Source organism: Pygocentrus nattereri, chromosome 9 (genome assembly GCF_015220715.1).
Source record: "Pygocentrus nattereri isolate fPygNat1 chromosome 9, fPygNat1.pri, whole genome shotgun sequence".
NCBI classification, from domain to species: Eukaryota; Metazoa; Chordata; class Actinopteri; order Characiformes; family Serrasalmidae; genus Pygocentrus; species Pygocentrus nattereri.
In genome coordinates, this window is record NC_051219.1 from 27215414 (window position 1) to 27232666 (window position 17253).

The 17253-nt window shown below is 51.8% G+C and overlaps 1 protein-coding gene across 1 annotated transcript in view; it reads right to left on the reverse strand.

Annotated features, from left to right (window-relative positions):
* The window catches only part of rnf114 (ring finger protein 114), a gene marked incomplete at its 5' end in the record, with an annotated part of 26354 nt that extends 9332 nt beyond the window's left edge, over nt 1-17022 (reverse strand). The window contains 4 exons of the mRNA XM_017698230.2: nt 13945-14059; nt 14175-14281; nt 15755-15905; nt 16781-17022. Coding sequence (XP_017553719.2) covers nt 13945-14059; nt 14175-14281; nt 15755-15905; nt 16781-17022 — 615 coding nt within the window. The remainder of the gene's footprint in view (nt 1-13944; nt 14060-14174; nt 14282-15754; nt 15906-16780) is intronic.
* Nucleotides 17023-17253: the final 231 nt, after the last annotated feature.

The following is a 17253-nucleotide window of genomic DNA, read 5'->3' on the forward strand; positions in this document are numbered from 1 at the left end:
TGAAGTGAGCGCAGATTGAAGTGAGCGCAGAGTGAAGTGAGCGCAGGATGAAGTGAGCGCAGGATGAAGTGAGCGCAGGATGAAGTGAGCGCAGAGTGAAGTGAGCGCAGAATGAAGTGAGCGCAGAGTGAAGTGAGCGCAGAGTGAAGTGAGCGCAGAATGAAGTGAGCGCAGAGTGAAGTGAGCGCAGGATGAAGTGAGGGCAGAGTGAAGTGAGCGCAGGATGAAGTGAGGGCAGAGTGAAGTGAGCGCAGGATGAAGTGAGCGCAGGATGAAGTGAGGGCAGAGTGAAGTGAGCGCAGGATGAAGTGAGGGCAGAGTGAAGTGAGCGCAGGATGAAGTGAGCGCAGGATGAAGTGAGGGCAGAGTGAAGTGAGGGCAGAGTGAAGTGAGCGCAGAGTGAAGTGAGCGCAGAGTGAAGTGAGCGCAGAATGAAGTGAGCGCAGAGTGAAGTGAGCGCAGAGTGAAGTGAGCGCAGAGTGAAGTGAGCGCAGAGTGAAGTGAGCGCAGGATGAAGTGAGGGCAGAGTGAAGTGAGCGCAGGATGAAGTGAGGGCAGAGTGAAGTGAGCGCAGGATGAAGTGAGCGCAGGATGAAGTGAGGGCAGAGTGAAGTGAGCGCAGGATGAAGTGAGGGCAGAGTGAAGTGAGCGCAGGATGAAGTGAGCGCAGGATGAAGTGAGGGCAGAGTGAAGTGAGGGCAGAGTGAAGTGAGGGCAGAGTGAAGTGAGGGCAGAGTGAAGTGAGCGCAGAGTGAGGTGAGCGCAGAGTGAGGTGAGCGCAGAGTGAGGTGAGCGCAGAGTGAAGTGAGCGCAGAGTGAAGTGAGCGCAGAGTGAAGTGAGGGCAGAGTGAAGTGAGGGCAGAGTGAAGTGAGGGCAGAATGAAGTGAGCGCAGAATGAAGTGAGCGCAGAATGAAGTGAGCGCAGAGTGAAGTGAGCGCAGGATGAAGTGAGGGCAGAGTGAAGTGAGCGCAGGATGAAGTGAGGGCAGAGTGAAGTGAGCGCAGGATGAAGTGAGCGCAGTATGAAGTGAGGGCAGAGTGAAGTGAGCGCAGGATGAAGTGAGGGCAGAGTGAAGTGAGCGCAGGATGAAGTGAGCGCAGGATGAAGTGAGGGCAGAGTGAAGTGAGGGCAGAGTGAAGTGAGCGCAGAATGAAGTGAGCGCAGAATGAAGTGAGCGCAGAGTGAAGTGAGCGCAGAGTGAAGTGAGCGCAGGATGAAGTGAGGGCAGAGTGAAGTGAGCGCAGGATGAAGTGAGGGCAGAGTGAAGTGAGCGCAGGATGAAGTGAGCGCAGGATGAAGTGAGGGCAGAGTGAAGTGAGCGCAGGATGAAGTGAGGGCAGAGTGAAGTGAGCGCAGGATGAAGTGAGCGCAGGATGAAGTGAGCGCAGGATGAAGTGAGGGCAGAGTGAGGTGAGCGCAGAGTGAGGTGAGCGCAGAGTGAGGTGAGCGCAGAGTGAAGTGAGCGCAGAGTGAAGTGAGGGCAGAGTGAAGTGAGCGCAGAGTGAAGTGAGCGCAGAGTGAAGTGAGCGCAGAATGAAGTGAGCGCAGAGTGAAGTGAGCGCAGATTGAAGTGAGCGCAGAGTGAAGTGAGCGCAGAGTGAAGTGAGCGCAGGATGAAGTGAGCGCAGGATGAAGTGAGCGCAGGATGAAGTGAGCGCAGGATGAAGTGAGCGCAGAGTGAAGTGAGCGCAGAGTGAAGTGAGCGCAGAGTGAAGTGAGGGCAGAATGAAGTGAGGGCAGAATGAAGTGAGGGCAGAATGAGGTGAGCGCAGAGTGAAGTGAGCGCAGAGTGAAGTGAGCGCAGAATGAAGTGAGCGCAGAGTGAAGTGAGCGCAGAGTGAAGTGAGCGCAGAGTGAAGTGAGCGCAGAATGAAGTGAGCGCAGAGTGAAGTGAGCGCAGAGTGAAGTGAGCGCAGAGTGAAGTGAGCGCAGAATGAAGTGAGCGCAGAGTGAAGTGAGCGCAGGATGAAGTGAGGGCAGAGTGAAGTGAGCGCAGGATGAAGTGAGCGCAGGATGAAGTGAGGGCAGAGTGAAGTGAGGGCAGAGTGAAGTGAGCGCAGGATGAAGTGAGGGCAGAGTGAAGTGAGGGCAGAGTGAAGTGAGGGCAGAGTGAGGTGAGCGCAGAGTGAAGTGAGGGCAGAGTGAAGTGAGGGCAGAGTGAGGTGAGCGCAGAGTGAGGTGAGCGCAGAGTGAGGTGAGCGCAGAGTGAGGTGAGCGCAGAGTGAGGTGAGCGCAGAATGAAGTGAGGGCAGAGTGAAGTGAGGGCAGAGTGAAGTGAGGGCAGAGTGAAGTGAGCGCAGAATGAAGTGAGCGCAGAGTGAAGTGAGCGCAGATTGAAGTGAGCGCAGATTGAAGTGAGCGCAGAGTGAAGTGAGCGCAGGATGAAGTGAGCGCAGGATGAAGTGAGCGCAGGATGAAGTGAGCGCAGAGTGAAGTGAGCGCAGAATGAAGTGAGCGCAGAATGAAGTGAGCGCAGAGTGAAGTGAGCGCAGAGTGAAGTGAGCGCAGAGTGAAGTGAGCGCAGGATGAAGTGAGCGCAGGATGAAGTGAGCGCAGAGTGAAGTGAGCGCAGAATGAAGTGAGCGCAGAATGAAGTGAGCGCAGAGTGAAGTGAGCGCAGAGTGAAGTGAGCGCAGAATGAAGTGAGCGCAGAATGAAGTGAGCGCAGAGTGAAGTGAGCGCAGGATGAAGTGAGGGCAGAGTGAAGTGAGCGCAGGATGAAGTGAGGGCAGAGTGAAGTGAGGCGCAGGATGAAGTGAGCGCAGATGAAGTGAGGGCAGAGTGAAGTGAGCGCAGGATGAAGTGAGGGCAGAGTGAAGTTGAGCGCAGGATGAAGTGAGCGCAGGATGAAGTGAGCGCAGGATGAAGTGAGGGCAGAGTGAAGTGAGGGCAGAGTGAAGTGAGCGCAGAATGAAGTGAGCGCAGAATGAAGTGAGGGCAGAGTGAAGTGAGCGCAGGATGAAGTGAGGGCAGAGTGAAGTGAGCGCAGGATGAAGTGAGCGCAGGATGAAGTGAGGGCAGAGTGAAGTGAGCGCAGGATGAAGTGAGGGCAGAGTGAAGTGAGCGCAGCATGAAGGTGAGGCAGAGTGAAGTGAGCGCAGTATGAAGTGAGCGCAGGATGAAGTGAGCGCAGGATGAAGTGAGGGCAGAGTGAAGTGAGGGCAGAGTGAAGTGAGCGCAGAATGAAGTGAGCGCAGAATGAAGTGAGCGCAGAGTGAAGTGAGCGCAGATGAAGTGAGGGCAGAGTGAAGTGAGCGCAGGATGAAGTGAGGGCAGAGTGAAGTGAGCGCAGGATGAAGTGAGCGCAGGATGAAGTGAGGGCAGAGTGAAGTGAGCGCAGGATGAAGTGAGGGCAGAGTGAAGTGAGCGCAGGATGAAGTGAGCGCAGGATGAAGTGAGCGCAGGATGAAGTGAGGGCAGAGTGAAGTGAGCGCAGAGTGAGGTGAGCGCAGAGTGAGGTGAGTGCAGAGTGAGGTGAGCGCAGAGTGAGGTGAGCGCAGAGTGAAGTGAGCGCAGAGTGAAGTGAGGGCAGAGTGAAGTGAGGGCAGAGTGAAGTGAGCGCAGAGTGAAGTGAGCGCAGGATGAAGTGAGGGCAGAGTGAAGTGAGCGCAGGATGAAGTGAGGGCAGAGTGAAGTGAGCGCAGGATGAAGTGAGCGCAGGATGAAGTGAGGGCAGAGTGAAGTGAGCGCAGGATGAAGTGAGGGCAGAGTGAAGTGAGCGCAGGATGAAGTGAGCGCAGGATGAAGTGAGGGCAGAGTGAAGTGAGGGCAGAGTGAAGTGAGCGCATAATGAAGTGAGCGCAGAGTGAAGTGAGCGCAGAGTGAAGTGAGCGCAGAGTGAAGTGAGCGCAGGATGAAGTGAGGGCAGAGTGAAGTGAGCGCAGGATGAAGTGAGGGCAGAGTGAAGTGAGCGCAGGATGAAGTGAGGGCAGAGTGAAGTGAGCGCAGGATGAAGTGAGGGCAGAGTGAAGTGAGCGCAGGATGAAGTGAGCGCAGGATGAAGTGAGGGCAGAGTGAAGTGAGGGCAGAGTGAAGTGAGGGCAGAGTGAAGTGAAGGCAGAGTGAGGTGAGGGCAGAGTGAAGTGAGCGCAGAATGAAGTGAGCGCAGAATGAAGTGAGCGCAGAGTGAAGTGAGCGCAGAGTGAAGTGAGCGCAGGATGAAGTGAGGGCAGAGTGAAGTGAGCGCAGGATGAAGTGAGGGCAGAGTGAAGTGAGCGCAGGATGAAGTGAGGGCAGAGTGAAGTGAGCGCTAGGATGAAGTGAGGGCAGAGTGAAGTGAGCGCAGGATGAAGTGAGCGCAGGATGAAGTGAGGGCAGAGTGAAGTGAGGGCAGAGTGAAGTGAGGGCAGAGTGAAGTGAGGGCAGAGTGAGGTGAGCGCAGAGTGAGGTGAGCACAGAGTGAGGTGAGCGCAGAGTGAGGTGAGCGCAGAGTGAAGTGAGCGCAGAGTGAAGTGAGGGCAGAGTGAAGTGAGGGCAGAAGTGAAGTGAGCGCAGAATGAAGTGAGCGCAGAGTGAAGTGAGCGCAGAGTGAAGTGAGCGCAGAGTGAAGTGAGCGCAGAGTGAAGTGAGCGCAGAGTGAAGTGAGCGCAGGATGAAGTGAGCGCAGGGTGAAGTGAGCGCAGAGTGAAGTGAGCGCAGAGTGAAGTGAGCGCAGAGTGAAGTGAGCGCAGAGTGAAGTGAGCGCAGAATGAAGTGAGGGCAGAATGAAGTGAGGGCAGAGTGAGGTGAGCGCAGAGTGAGGTGAGCGCAGAGTGAGGTGAGCGCAGAGTGAAGTGAGCGCAGAGTGAAGTGAGCGCAGAATGAAGTGAGGGCAGAGTGAAGTGAGCGCAGAGTGAAGTGAGGGCAGAGTGAAGTGAGGGCAGAGTGAAGTGAGCGCAGAGTGAAGTGAGCGCAGAATGAAGTGAGCGCAGAGTGAAGTGAGCGCAGAGTGAAGTGAGCGCAGAGTGAAGTGAGGGCAGAGTGAAGTGAGCGCAGAATGAAGTGAGCGCAGAATGAAGTGAGCGCAGAATGAAGTGAGCGCAGAGTGAAGTGAGCGCAGAGTGAAGTGAGCGCAGAGTGAAGTGAGCGCAGAGTGAAGTGAGCGCAGAGTGAAGTGAGCGCAGAGTGAAGTGAGCGCAGATGAAGTGAGCGCAGAGTGAAGTGAGCGCAGGATGAAGTGAGGGCAGAGTGAAGTGAGCGCAGGATGAAGTGAGCGCAGGATGAAGTGAGGGCAGAGTGAAGTGAGGGCAGAGTGAAGTGAGGGCAGAGTGAAGTGAGCGCAGAGTGAGGTGAGCGCAGAGTGAGGTGAGCGCAGAGTGAGGTGAGCGCAGAGTGAAGTGAGCGCAGAGTGAAGTGAGCGCAGAATGAAGTGAGCGCAGAGTGAAGTGAGGGCAGAGTGAAGTGAGGGCAGAGTGAAGTGAGCGCAGAATGAAGTGAGCGCAGAATGAAGTGAGCGCAGAGTGAAGTGAGCGCAGATTGAAGTGAGCGCAGAGTGAAGTGAGCGCAGGATGAAGTGAGCGCAGGATGAAGTGAGCGCAGGAGTGAAGTGAGCGCAGAGTGAAGTGAGCGCAGAATGAAGTGAGGCGCAGAATGAAGTGAGCGCAGAGTGAAGTGAGCGCAGAGTGAAGTGAGCGCAGAGTGAAGTGAGCGCAGAGTGAAGTGAGCGCAGGATGAAGTGAGGGCAGAGTGAAGTGAGCGCAGGATGAAGTGAGGGCAGAGTGAAGTGAGCGCAGATGAAGTGAGCGCAGGATGAAGTGAGGGCAGAGTGAAGTGAGCGCAGGATGAAGTGAGGGCAGAGTGAAGTGAGCGCAGGATGAAGTGAGCGCAGAGTGAAGTGAGGGCAGAGTGAAGTGAGGGCAGAGTGAAGTGAGCGCAGAATGAAGTGAGCGCAGAGTGAAGTGAGCGCAGAGTGAAGTGAGCGCAGAGATGAAGTGAGGGCAGAGTGAAAGTGAGCGCAGGATGAAGTGAGGGCAGAGTGAAGTGAGCGCAGGATGAAGTGAGCGCAGGATGAAGTGAGGGCAGAGTGAAGTGAGCGCAGAGTGAAGTGAGCGCAGGATGAAGTGAGGGCAGAGTGAAGTGAGCGCAGGATGAAGTGAGGGCAGAGTGAAGTGAGCGCAGGATGAAGTGAGCGCAGGATGAAGTGAGGGCAGAGTGAAGTGAGGGCAGAGTGAAGTGAGGGCAGAGTGAAGTGAGCGCAGAGTGAAGTGAGCGCAGAGTGAAGTGAGCGCAGAGTGAAGTGAGCGCAGAATGAAGTGAGCGCAGAATGAAGTGAGCGCAGAATGAAGTGAGCGCAGAGTGAAGTGAGCGCAGAGTGAAGTGAGCGCAGAGTGAAGTGAGCGCAGAGTGAAGTGAGCGCAGAGTGAAGTGAGCGCAGAATGAAGTGAGCGCAGAGTGAAGTGAGCGCAGGATGAAGTGAGGGCAGAGTGAAGTGAGCGCAGGATGAAGTGAGCGCAGAGTGAAGTGAGGGCAGAGTGAAGTGAGGGCAGAGTGAAGTGAGCGCAGAGTGAAGTGAGCGCAGAGTGAAGTGAGCGCAGAGTGAGGTGAGCGCAGAGTGAGGTGAGCGCAGAGTGAAGTGAGCGCAGAGTGAAGTGAGCGCAGAGTGAAGTGAGCGCAGAATGAAGTGAGGGCAGAGTGAAGTGAGGGCAGAGTGAAGTGAGGGCAGAGTGAAGTGAGCGCAGAATGAAGTGAGCGCAGAATGAAGTGAGCGCAGAGTGAAGTGAGCGCAGATTGAAGTGAGCGCAGAGTGAAGTGAGCGCAGGATGAAGTGAGCGCAGAGTGAAGTGAGCGCAGAGTGAAGTGAGCGCAGAATGAAGTGAGCGCAGAATGAAGTGAGCGCAGAGTGAAGTGAGCGCAGAGTGAAGTGAGCGCAGAATGAAGTGAGCGCAGAATGAAGTGAGCGCAGAGTGAAGTGAGCGCAGGATGAAGTGAGGGCAGAGTGAAGTGAGCGCAGGATGAAGTGAGGGCAGAGTGAAGTGAGCGCAGAATGAAGTGAGCGCAGGATGAAGTGAGGGCAGAGTGGAAGTGAGCGCAGGATGAAGTGAGGGCAGAGTGAAGTGAGCGCAGGATGAAGTGAGGGCAGAGTGAAGTGAGCGCAGGATGAAGTGAGCGCAGGATGAAGTGAGGGCAGAGTGAAGTGAGGGCAGAGTGAAGTGAGGGCAGAGTGAAGTGAGGGCAGAGTGAAGTGAGGGCAGAGTGAGGTGAGCGCAGAGTGAGGTGAGCACAGAGTGAGGTGAGCGCAGAGTGAGGTGAGCGCAGAGTGAAGTGAGCGCAGAGTGAAGTGAGGGCAGAGTGAAGTGAGGGCAGAGTGAAGTGAGCGCAGTATGAAGTGAGCGCAGAGTGAAGTGAGCGCAGAGTGAAGTGAGCGCAGAGTGAAGTGAGCGCAGAGTGAAGTGAGCGCAGAGTGAAGTGAGCGCAGGAGTGAAGTGAGCGCAGGATGAAGTGAGCGCAGGAGTGAAGTGAGCGCAGAGTGAAGTGAGCGCAGAGTGAAGTGAGCGCAGAGTGAGTGAAGTGAGCGCAGAGTGAGGTGAGCGCAGAGTGAGGTGAGCGCAGAGTGAAGTGAGCGCAGAAGTGAAGTGAGGCCGCAGAGTGAAGTGAGCGCAGAGTGAGGTGAGCGCAGAGTGAGGTGAGCGCAGAGTGAGGTGAGCGCAGAGTGAAGTGAGCGCAGAAGTGAAGTGAGCGCAGAATGAAGTGAGGGCAGAGTGAAGTGAGCGGCAGAGTGAAGTGAGGGCAGAGTGAAGTGAGGGCAGAGTGAAGTGAGCGCAGAGTGAAGTGAGCGCAGATGAATTGAGCGCAGAGTGACGTGAGCGCAGAGTGAAGTGAGCGCAGAGTGAAGTGAGGGCAGAGTGAAGTAGAGCGCAGAATGAAGTGAGCGCAGAATGAAGTGAGCGCAGAATGAAGTGAGCGCAGAGTGAAGTGAGCGCAGAGTGAAGTGAGCGGCAGAGTGAAGTGAGCGCAGATGTGAAGTGAGCGCAGAGTGAAGTGAGCGCAGAGTGAAGTGAGCGCAGAATGAAGTGAGCGCAGAGTGAAGTGAGCGCAGGATGAAGTGAGGGCAGAGTGATAGTGAGCGCAGGATGAAGTGAGCGCAGGATGAAGTGAGGGCAGAGTGAAGTGAGGGCAGAGTGAAGTGGAGGGCAGAGTGAAGTGAGGGCAGAGTGAAGGTGAGCGCAGAGTGAGGTGAGCGCAGAGTGAGGTGAGCGCAGAGTGAGGTGAGCGCAGAGTGAAGTGAGCGCAGAGTGAAGTGAGCGCAGAATGAAGTGAGGCGCAGAGGTGAAGTGAGGGCAGAGTGAAGTGAGGGCAGAGTGAAGTGAGCGCAGAATGAAGTGAGCGCAGACTGAAGTGAGCGCAGAGTGAAGTGAGCGCAGATTGAAGTGAGCGCAGAGTGAAGTGAGCGCAGGATGAAGTGAGCGCAGGATGAAGTGAGCGCAGAGTGAAGTGAGCGCAGAGTGAAGTGAGCGCAGAATGAAGTGAGCGCAGAATGAAGTGAGCGCAGAGTGAAGTGAGCGCAGAGTGAAGTGAGCGCAGAGTGAAGTGAGCGCAGAATGAAGTGAGCGCAGAGTGAAGTGAGCGCAGGATGAAGTGAGGGCAGAGTGAAGTGAGCGCAGGATGAAGTGAGGGCAGAGTGAAGTGAGCGCAGAATGAAGTGAGCGCAGGATGAAGTGAGGGCAGAGTGAAGTGAGCGCAGGATGAAGTGAGGGCAGAGTGAAGTGAGCGCAGGATGAAGTGAGCGCAGGATGAAGTGAGGGCAGAGTGAAGTGAGGGCAGAGTGAAGTGAGCGCAGAATGAAGTGAGCGCAGAGTGAAGTGAGCGCAGAGTGAAGTGAGCGCAGGATGAAGTGAGGGCAGAGTGAAGTGAGCGCAGGATGAAGTGAGGGCAGAGTGAAGTGAGCGCAGGATGAAGTGAGCGCAGGATGAAGTGAGGGCAGAGTGAAGTGAGCGCAGGATGAAGTGAGGGCAGAGTGAAGTGAGCGCAGGATGAAGTGAGCGCAGGATGAAGTGAGGGCAGAGTGAAGTGAGCGCAGGATGAAGTGAGCGCAGGATGAAGTGAGGGCAGAGTGAAGTGAGGGCAGAGTGAAGTGAGGGCAGAGTGAAGTGAGGGCAGAGTGAAGTGAGCGCAGAGTGAAGTGAGCGCAGAATGAAGTGAGCGCAGAATGAAGTGAGCGCAGAATGAAGTGAGCGCAGAATGAAGTGAGCGCAGAGTGAAGTGAGCGCAGAGTGAAGTGAGCGCAGAGTGAAGTGAGCGCAGTGTGAAGTGAGCGCAGAGTGAAGTGAGCGCAGAGTGAAGTGAGCGCAGAATGAAGTGAGCGCAGAGTGAAGTGAGCGCAGGATGAAGTGAGGGCAGAGTGAAGTGAGCGCAGGATGAAGTGAGCGCAGAGTGAAGTGAGGGCAGAGTGAAGTGAGGGCAGAGTGAAGTGAGCGCAGAGTGAAGTGAGCGCAGAGTGAGGTGAGCGCAGAGTGAGGTGAGCGCAGAGTGAGGTGAGCGCAGAGTGAAGTGAGCGCAGAGTGAAGTGAGCGCAGAATGAAGTGAGGGCAGAGTGAAGTGAGGGCAGAGTGAAGTGAGGGCAGAGTGAAGTGAGCGCAGAATGAAGTGAGCGCAGAATGAAGTGAGCGCAGAGTGAAGTGAGCGCAGATTGAAGTGAGCGCAGAGTGAAGTGAGCGCAGGATGAAGTGAGCGCAGAGTGAAGTGAGCGCAGAGTGAAGTGAGCGCAGAATGAAGTGAGCGCAGAATGAAGTGAGCGCAGAGTGAAGTGAGCGCAGAGTGAAGTGAGCGCAGAATGAAGTGAGCGCAGAATGAAGTGAGCGCAGAGTGAAGTGAGCGCAGGATGAAGTGAGGGCAGAGTGAAGTGAGCGCAGGGTGAAGTGAGGGCAGAGTGAAGTGAGCGCAGAATGAAGTGAGCGCAGGATGAAGTGAGGGCAGAGTGAAGTGAGCGCAGGATGAAGTGAGGGCAGAGTGAAGTGAGCGCAGGATGAAGTGAGCGCAGGATGAAGTGAGGGCAGAGTGAAGTGAGGGCAGAGTGAAGTGAGCGCAGAATGAAGTGAGCGCAGAGTGAAGTGAGCGCAGAGTGAAGTGAGCGCAGGATGAAGTGAGGGCAGAGTGAAGTGAGCGCAGGATGAAGTGAGGGCAGAGTGAAGTGAGCGCAGGATGAAGTGAGCGCAGGATGAAGTGAGGGCAGAGTGAAGTGAGCGCAGAGTGAAGTGAGCGCAGGATGAAGTGAGCGCAGGATGAAGTGAGGGCAGAGTGAAGTGAGGGCAGAGTGAAGTGAGGGCAGAGTGAGGTGAGCGCAGAGTGAGGTGAGCGCAGAGTGAGGTGAGCGCAGTGTGAGGTGAGCGCAGTGTGAGGTGAGCGCAGAGTGAAGTGAGCGCAGAGTGAAGTGAGCGCAGAGTGAAGTGAGGGCAGAGTGAAGTGAGGGCAGAGTGAAGTGAGGGCAGAGTGAAGTGAGCGCAGAATGAAGTGAGCGCACAATGAAGTGAGCGCAGAGTGAAGTGAGCGCAGGATGAAGTGAGGGCAGAGTGAAGTGAGCGCAGGATGAAGTGAGCGCAGGATGAAGTGAGGGCAGAGTGAAGTGAGCGCAGGATGAAGTGAGGGCAGAGTGAAGTGAGCGCAGGATGAAGTGAGCGCAGGATGAAGTGAAGGCAGAGTGAAGTGAGCGCAGAATGAAGTGAGCGCAGAGTGAAGTGAGCGCAGAGTGAAGTGAGGGCAGAGTGAAGTGAGCGCAGGATGAAGTGAGGGCAGAGTGAAGTGAGCGCAGGATGAAGTGAGCGCAGGATGAAGTGAGGGCAGAGTGAAGTGAGGGCAGAGTGAAGTGAGGGCAGAGTGAAGTGAGCGCAGAGTGAAGTGAGCGCAGAGTGAAGTGAGGGCAGAGTGAAGTGAGCGCAGAATGAAGTGAGCGCAGAATGAAGTGAGCGCAGAGTGAAGTGAGCGCAGAGTGAAGTGAGCGCAGAGTGAAGTGAGCGCAGGATGAAGTGAGCGCAGGATGAAGTGAGCGCAGGATGAAGTGAGCGCAGAGTGAAGTGAGCGCAGAGTGAAGTGAGCGCAGGATGAAGTGAGCGCAGGATGAAGTGAGCGCAGAGTGAAGTGAGCGCAGGGTGAAGTGAGCGCAGGGTGAAGTGAGCGCAGAGTGAAGTGAGCGCAGAGTGAAGTGAGCGCAGAGTGAAGTGAGCGCAGAATGAAGTGAGCGCAGAGTGAAGTGAGCGCAGGATGAAGTGAGCGCAGAGTGAAGTGAGCGCAGAGTGAAGTGAGCGCAGAATGAAGTGAGCGCAGAGTGAAGTGAGCGCAGAGTGAAGTGAGCGCAGAGTGAAGTGAGCGCAGAATGAAGTGAGCGCAGAATGAAGTGAGGGCAGAATGAAGTGAGGGCAGAGTGAAGTGAGGGCAGAGTGAAGTGAGGGCAGAGTGAAGTGAGCGCAGAGTGAAGTGAGCGCAGATTGAAGTGAGCGCAGATTGAAGTGAGCGCAGAGTGAAGTGAGCGCAGAGTGAAGTGAGCGCAGAATGAAGTGAGCGCAGAATGAAGTGAGGGCAGAATGAAGTGAGGGCAGAGTGAAGTGAGGGCAGAGTGAAGTGAGGGCAGAGTGAAGTGAGGGCAGAGTGAAGTGAGCGCAGAGTGAAGTGAGCGCAGATTGAAGTGAGCGCAGATTGAAGTGAGCGCAGAGTGAAGTGAGCGCAGAGTGAAGTGAGCGCAGGATGAAGTGAGCGCAGGATGAAGTGAGGGCAGAGTGAAGTGAGGGCAGAGTGAAGTGAGGGCAGAGTGAAGTGAGCGCAGAGTGAGGTGAGCGCAGAGTGAGGTGAGCGCAGAGTGAGGTGAGCGCAGAGTGAAGTGAGGGCAGAGTGAAGTGAGCGCAGAGTGAAGTGAGCGCAGAGTGAAGTGAGCGCAGAGTGAAGTGAGCGCAGGATGAAGTGAGCGCAGGATGAAGTGAGCGCAGGATGAAGTGAGCGCAGATTGAAGTGAGCGCAGAGTGAAGTGAGCGCAGAGTGAGGTGAGCGCAGGGTGAAGTGAGCGCAGGGTGAAGTGAGCGCAGGGTGAAGTGAGCGCAGGGTGAAGTGAGCGCAGAGTGAAGTGAGCGCAGAGTGAAGTGAGCGCAGGATGAAGTGAGCGCAGGATGAAGTGAGCGCAGATTGAAGTGAGCGCAGAGTGAAGTGAGCGCAGAGTGAGGTGAGCGCAGGGTGAAGTGAGCGCAGGGTGAAGTGAGCGCAGGGTGAAGTGAGCGCAGGGTGAAGTGAGCGCAGAGTGAAGTGAGCGCAGAGTGAGGTGAGCGCAGAGTGAGGTGAGCGCAGAGTGAAGTGAGCGCAGAGTGAAGTGAGCGCAGAGTGAAGTGAGGGCAGAGTGAAGTGAGCGCAGAATGAAGTGAGCGCAGAGTGAAGTGAGCGCAGAGTGAAGTGAGCGCAGAGTGAAGTGAGCGCAGAGTGAAGTGAGCGCAGGATGAAGTGAGCGCAGGATGAAGTGAGCGCAGAGTGAAGTGAGCGCAGAGTGAAGTGAGCGCAGAGTGAAGTGAGCGCAGGGTGAAGTGAGCGCAGGGTGAAGTGAGCGCAGAGTGAAGTGAGCGCAGAGTGAAGTGAGCGCAGAATGAAGTGAGCGCAGAGTGAAGTGAGCGCAGAATGAAGTGAGCGCAGAGTGAAGTGAGCGCAGGATGAAGTGAGCGCAGAGTGAAGTGAGCGCAGAGTGAAGTGAGCGCAGAGTGAAGTGAGCGCAGAGTGAAGTGAGCGCAGAGTGAAGTGAGGGCAGAGTGAAGTGAGCGCAGAGTGAAGTGAGCGCAGAATGAAGTGAGCGCAGAGTGAAGTGAGCGCAGAGTGAAGTGAGCGCAGAGTGAAGTGAGGGCAGAGTGAAGTGAGGGCAGAGTGAAGTGAGGGCAGAGTGAAGTGAGGGCAGAGTGAAGTGAGCGCAGAATGAAGTGAGCGCAGAATGAAGTGAGCGCAGAGTGAAGTGAGCGCAGATTGAAGTGAGCGCAGAGTGAAGTGAGCGCAGAGTGAAGTGAGCGCAGAGTGAAGCGAGCGCAGAATGAAGCGAGCGCAGAGTGAAGTGAGCGCAGAATGAAGTGAGCGCAGAGTGAAGTGAGCGCAGAATGAAGTGAGGGCAGAGTGAAGTGAGGGCAGAGTGAAGTGAGCGCAGAATGAAGTGAGCGCAGAGTGAAGTGAGCGCAGAATGAAGTGAGCGCAGAGTGAAGTGAGCGCAGATTGAAGTGAGCGCAGAGTGAAGTGAGCGCAGAGTGAAGTGAGCGCAGATTGAAGTGAGCGCAGAGTGAAGTGAGCGCAGAATGAAGTGAGCGCAGAATGAAGTGAGCGCAGAGTGAAGTGAGTGAGCGTATTTGCATCAGGAGAAATCAGCTTCCATCAACATTTAGCACTTTCAAAGCGTCAGATCTGGCCTAATAAACATAGGTAACCTTTTTCAAACTGTTCCTGACTGCGCCAATGAGCAATGAGCCAGTGAGCCTGTGAATTTGCCTGCTTGCGTCCATTGAAAATTTACATGAGAAACACTCTGACCATCTAACATTCCAGTGCTGAATACTGAACGGACAAAAGCACTCATTTGATGCCGTGCCCAGCGGGCGTCGTCTTGCACTTTACTTACATCATTTACTGTCATAAATATATGTTTATTTTTCAATGTAGGTTTTAACTTCAGAGAAATGTTGGTAATTTTATAGATAGGCTGTTTTATTTTACTGAGGCAGACCCACATCTAGTTAATATATGTCGCTCATGGTCCCAAAACATCACTGGTTTTATTGTCTCACTGGTCATAGTTTTAATCTATTAACGAAATCTATTAATCTATTAACGATTTCATGACAAAAAACAGCATATAGCAGCTATAAGGTTCTAAAACACTGTAATGTTGAAAATTTGCCACCACAACAGCACTAATTTTTACAGACCTGTCACTCAAATCTAAGACTGTTCAAATTTAAGGTGTTCTTCTCTCCTCTTTTAATTATCAAGGTTTTACTACGATCTAAAACTGCATGCTCACCACTGGGCGTGGGTCCCGGGCATGCTGGGAAGTGCAGTGCTCCACCAGGCTGTCTTGGTCAAAGTTCGGCCGACTGCAGTAAGGGCAGCTGAACGTGTAGCGGTTTGGCACTGAGCTACAGAAGGAGGAGGAGATAAGACAGTCAGGCCTTAATTCAGTCAAAGTGGAGCGTTCACAATCACACATACCAGTGCAGACGTCAGTGTAGATCCGGACAGTGTGGCAATCACCTGAGTCCTTTAGGTTGGTTCTTTGCAACGTTCTTCAGACCTTCTTGGATATAGTCCTGATATTTGGTGCAGCTCCCTGTATGTTCCTTCATCTTGGACAACACAACCTACCAGAGGGACAAGAGTATAACACACAAACATATAATAATAATAATAATAATAATAGTGATTATGGTGTTGTGTGTTTTTTTTTATTCCTAATATTTTTTTTTTTTTTTTAGTATTACAGGGTGATTCAAAAAGATTCATCCGATTTCAAAATGATTTACTTCACTGGTAAATCATTACGGAACAATACAGTAAACTGTAAATTGTTTAAATGAGCATAAAGCTTATTATGTAATTTATGTGACTGAAAAATCACATTTAGCTTAAGGCTTTAGCACTAGCATGGTTTGTACTGCTTGTTTGTTGCTATATCTGCACTTATTTGTTGAATACTACAAACAACAATTGGAACAACATTAATAATATTAATAATAATGATAGCTAATGATCAGAAAATGCTGTTTAAAGGGTTTGTATATTAATTTTGTGATGTCAAAAACACAAAACACGTTTAGAAATGTACATGAAACTGTTAAAGCAGAATCAAATACTTTATCTATACATGATCAATGAATTAAAAAAAAGATCCATAAATATGATTAACTTCCACTGTGTGGTTAAACTCTAGTATAATTAAGTGTAATGCTCACATCCATAGCTGTATAAAAAGATTTTAATTAGCCTCCACCAGAACATCTGTAACTGTGTAAACTATCTCTGTTGCATTTTCCTTCAGCTTCTTTCAGTTATAATGAATTGTTAACAACTCTTTAGTTTACAGTGGTTTCTTGCAATGCTCTTTGAAGTCACTTGCATTAATATTAAACTGGGAGAATGACCCCATTTCCACATCTCTAAGTCTCAGTGCCTCTGAACACACAGTGAGGTCATTCAGAGGCTCAGACTTAAAGGCGTCTTAGGCGGATTTGCTGATCTTCAAATCAATAGTTCTCGGAAAAGCACTGTGTGTACGATCACAGGGCCTACACTGCTAACCTTAGTGTTAGTGTCAGGTCTAGTGCCTGGTCAGGTTAAAGCTGGAGGGAGATGAGCTGCTTGAAAAATGGAGGTGGACCTCATGCACATCTGTGCAAAATGCCCTTCTAATGATCCCATGAGCACATGATTCATCAGTCACAGGTCAGGCACATGGTCTCAGTCAATTCTCGGTCAAAAGTGTATTTCACAACCAGTGCCAGATGTTATATTTTAACTTTAGCTTCACATTAAGCTCCTGTCTTAGAGCACTAAAGTTTACAGATAATACTGCACTTAAAATGTGTAGCCGTGCACTTAATCTATTCAGTTTAGTTTTTATATTATTCACAATGATCTTGCTGTGTAAAGCACTTCAATACTTTATAAGTAAAATTAAAGTTCTGTTTAAATAAGAATTATTATTATTATTGTTATTATAACAAGCAGGAATGACCATTACTACTATAGAATGACCAAAGAAAACAAGAATAATGTGGAAGTGAAAATGCAAAATTTGGAAAATAACTACAAAACGTTTCACCACACAAACACACCTCATCTCCACAGCCCTTGCATGGTCTGGCTGAGGTGTGGATTAAGGCCTCCAGATCTGTCGCTTCTGTCCATCTCTTCAGAGCAGCTCTGCATACAGCGCACACTGGCTTCTGAGGCCGCAGGCACTCCTGAAGGCACCTGTGGCAGAATCTGTTCAGATAAATAAATGGTTAAAAATGAAATCTTTATATGGAAATGTGATGACTGTTGTGGTTTTGTTGTACACACATGAAACACTGTAATAAAGTAAGAAAGACCACGTTAATGAAATAAAACAAGGAAAATTAAAAATGGAAAGGAAAAAAAACAGACAAAAAAATCTGATACTACCAGTAGAACAGAAAGAAAGAAAGAAAGAAAGAAAGAAAGAAAGAAAGAAAGAAAGAAAGAAAGAAAGAAAGAAAGAAAGAAAGAAAGTGTGAATGAATAAAAAAAGAAAAAGGAAAATAAAAAAACTGAAAAAAGAAAGAACTGACACAAACACTGAAAGAAAGCATAAGCAAAGAACTGACAGGTAGAAAGAAAGAAAGAAAGAAAGAAAGAAAGAAAGAAAGAAAGAAAGAAAGGTAAAAAGAAAGAAAGGTAGAAAGAAAGAAAGGTAGAAAGAAAGAAAGAAAGAAAGAAAGAAAGACAGGTAAAAAGAAAGAAAGACAGGTAGAAAGGCAGAAAGATAGGTAGAAAAAAAAAGAAAGAACTGAAAGTCACAAATCAAAGAATGCGCTGTAATCTTTTAAAGTACTACAACTCCCAGAATTCCTTGTTCCAACATGTCAACTATATCTCGCTGCAAGGAAAACAAAACTGAAAGTAAATCATTTGGCTACCCTTGCCTCAAATTTAGGCCCAATTTCTTACAGCCCACAGTGCTTTAGCAAGAAAACACTTCTTTTAACACACTAGCTACATATCCGTACATCAGCCTCCCCCGAGCCCGAGACCGAGAACTCGGAAGTCGAAGCAAAAGAGAACCAACAGCAACAACGACGGCGGCGAAGAGCGACGGAACTTTTACAACAGATACTAACGTGTGTCCGCACTCCGTGACCATCGGAGAGTCAAATATCTCCAGGCACACCGGACAGATGAACTCCGTCATGTCCCGGTCTCCTCCGCTGGGTTTGGCAGTCTGCTGTGCCTGGCTAAACGCGCCTAGCATGGCTACACTCTGCTGAAAAGTCCCGGAGCTGGAAGTGTTTACCGCTGAGACTAAACAGCGCAGCACCGCTATGAACCTGCAGGAGGAGGAGGAGGAGGAAAACGAGGGGGTTTACAGCCACACCATGACAAGCACTGGGCTGTGTTCACAATGCATTACTGGAGGAGTCAAAAATAGCGCACTATATAGCCTAGTGTGCAGGCCATTTTGTAGTTGTGTTCCAATTTTCAACAGTAGGCTGCACTTGATGCCTGTATACTTCGCTACGTATATGGCATACAGTATACGCCCAAAGATATCCAGACACCTTTCAAATTGGTCAATTTGGCGACCTTAGTGTGG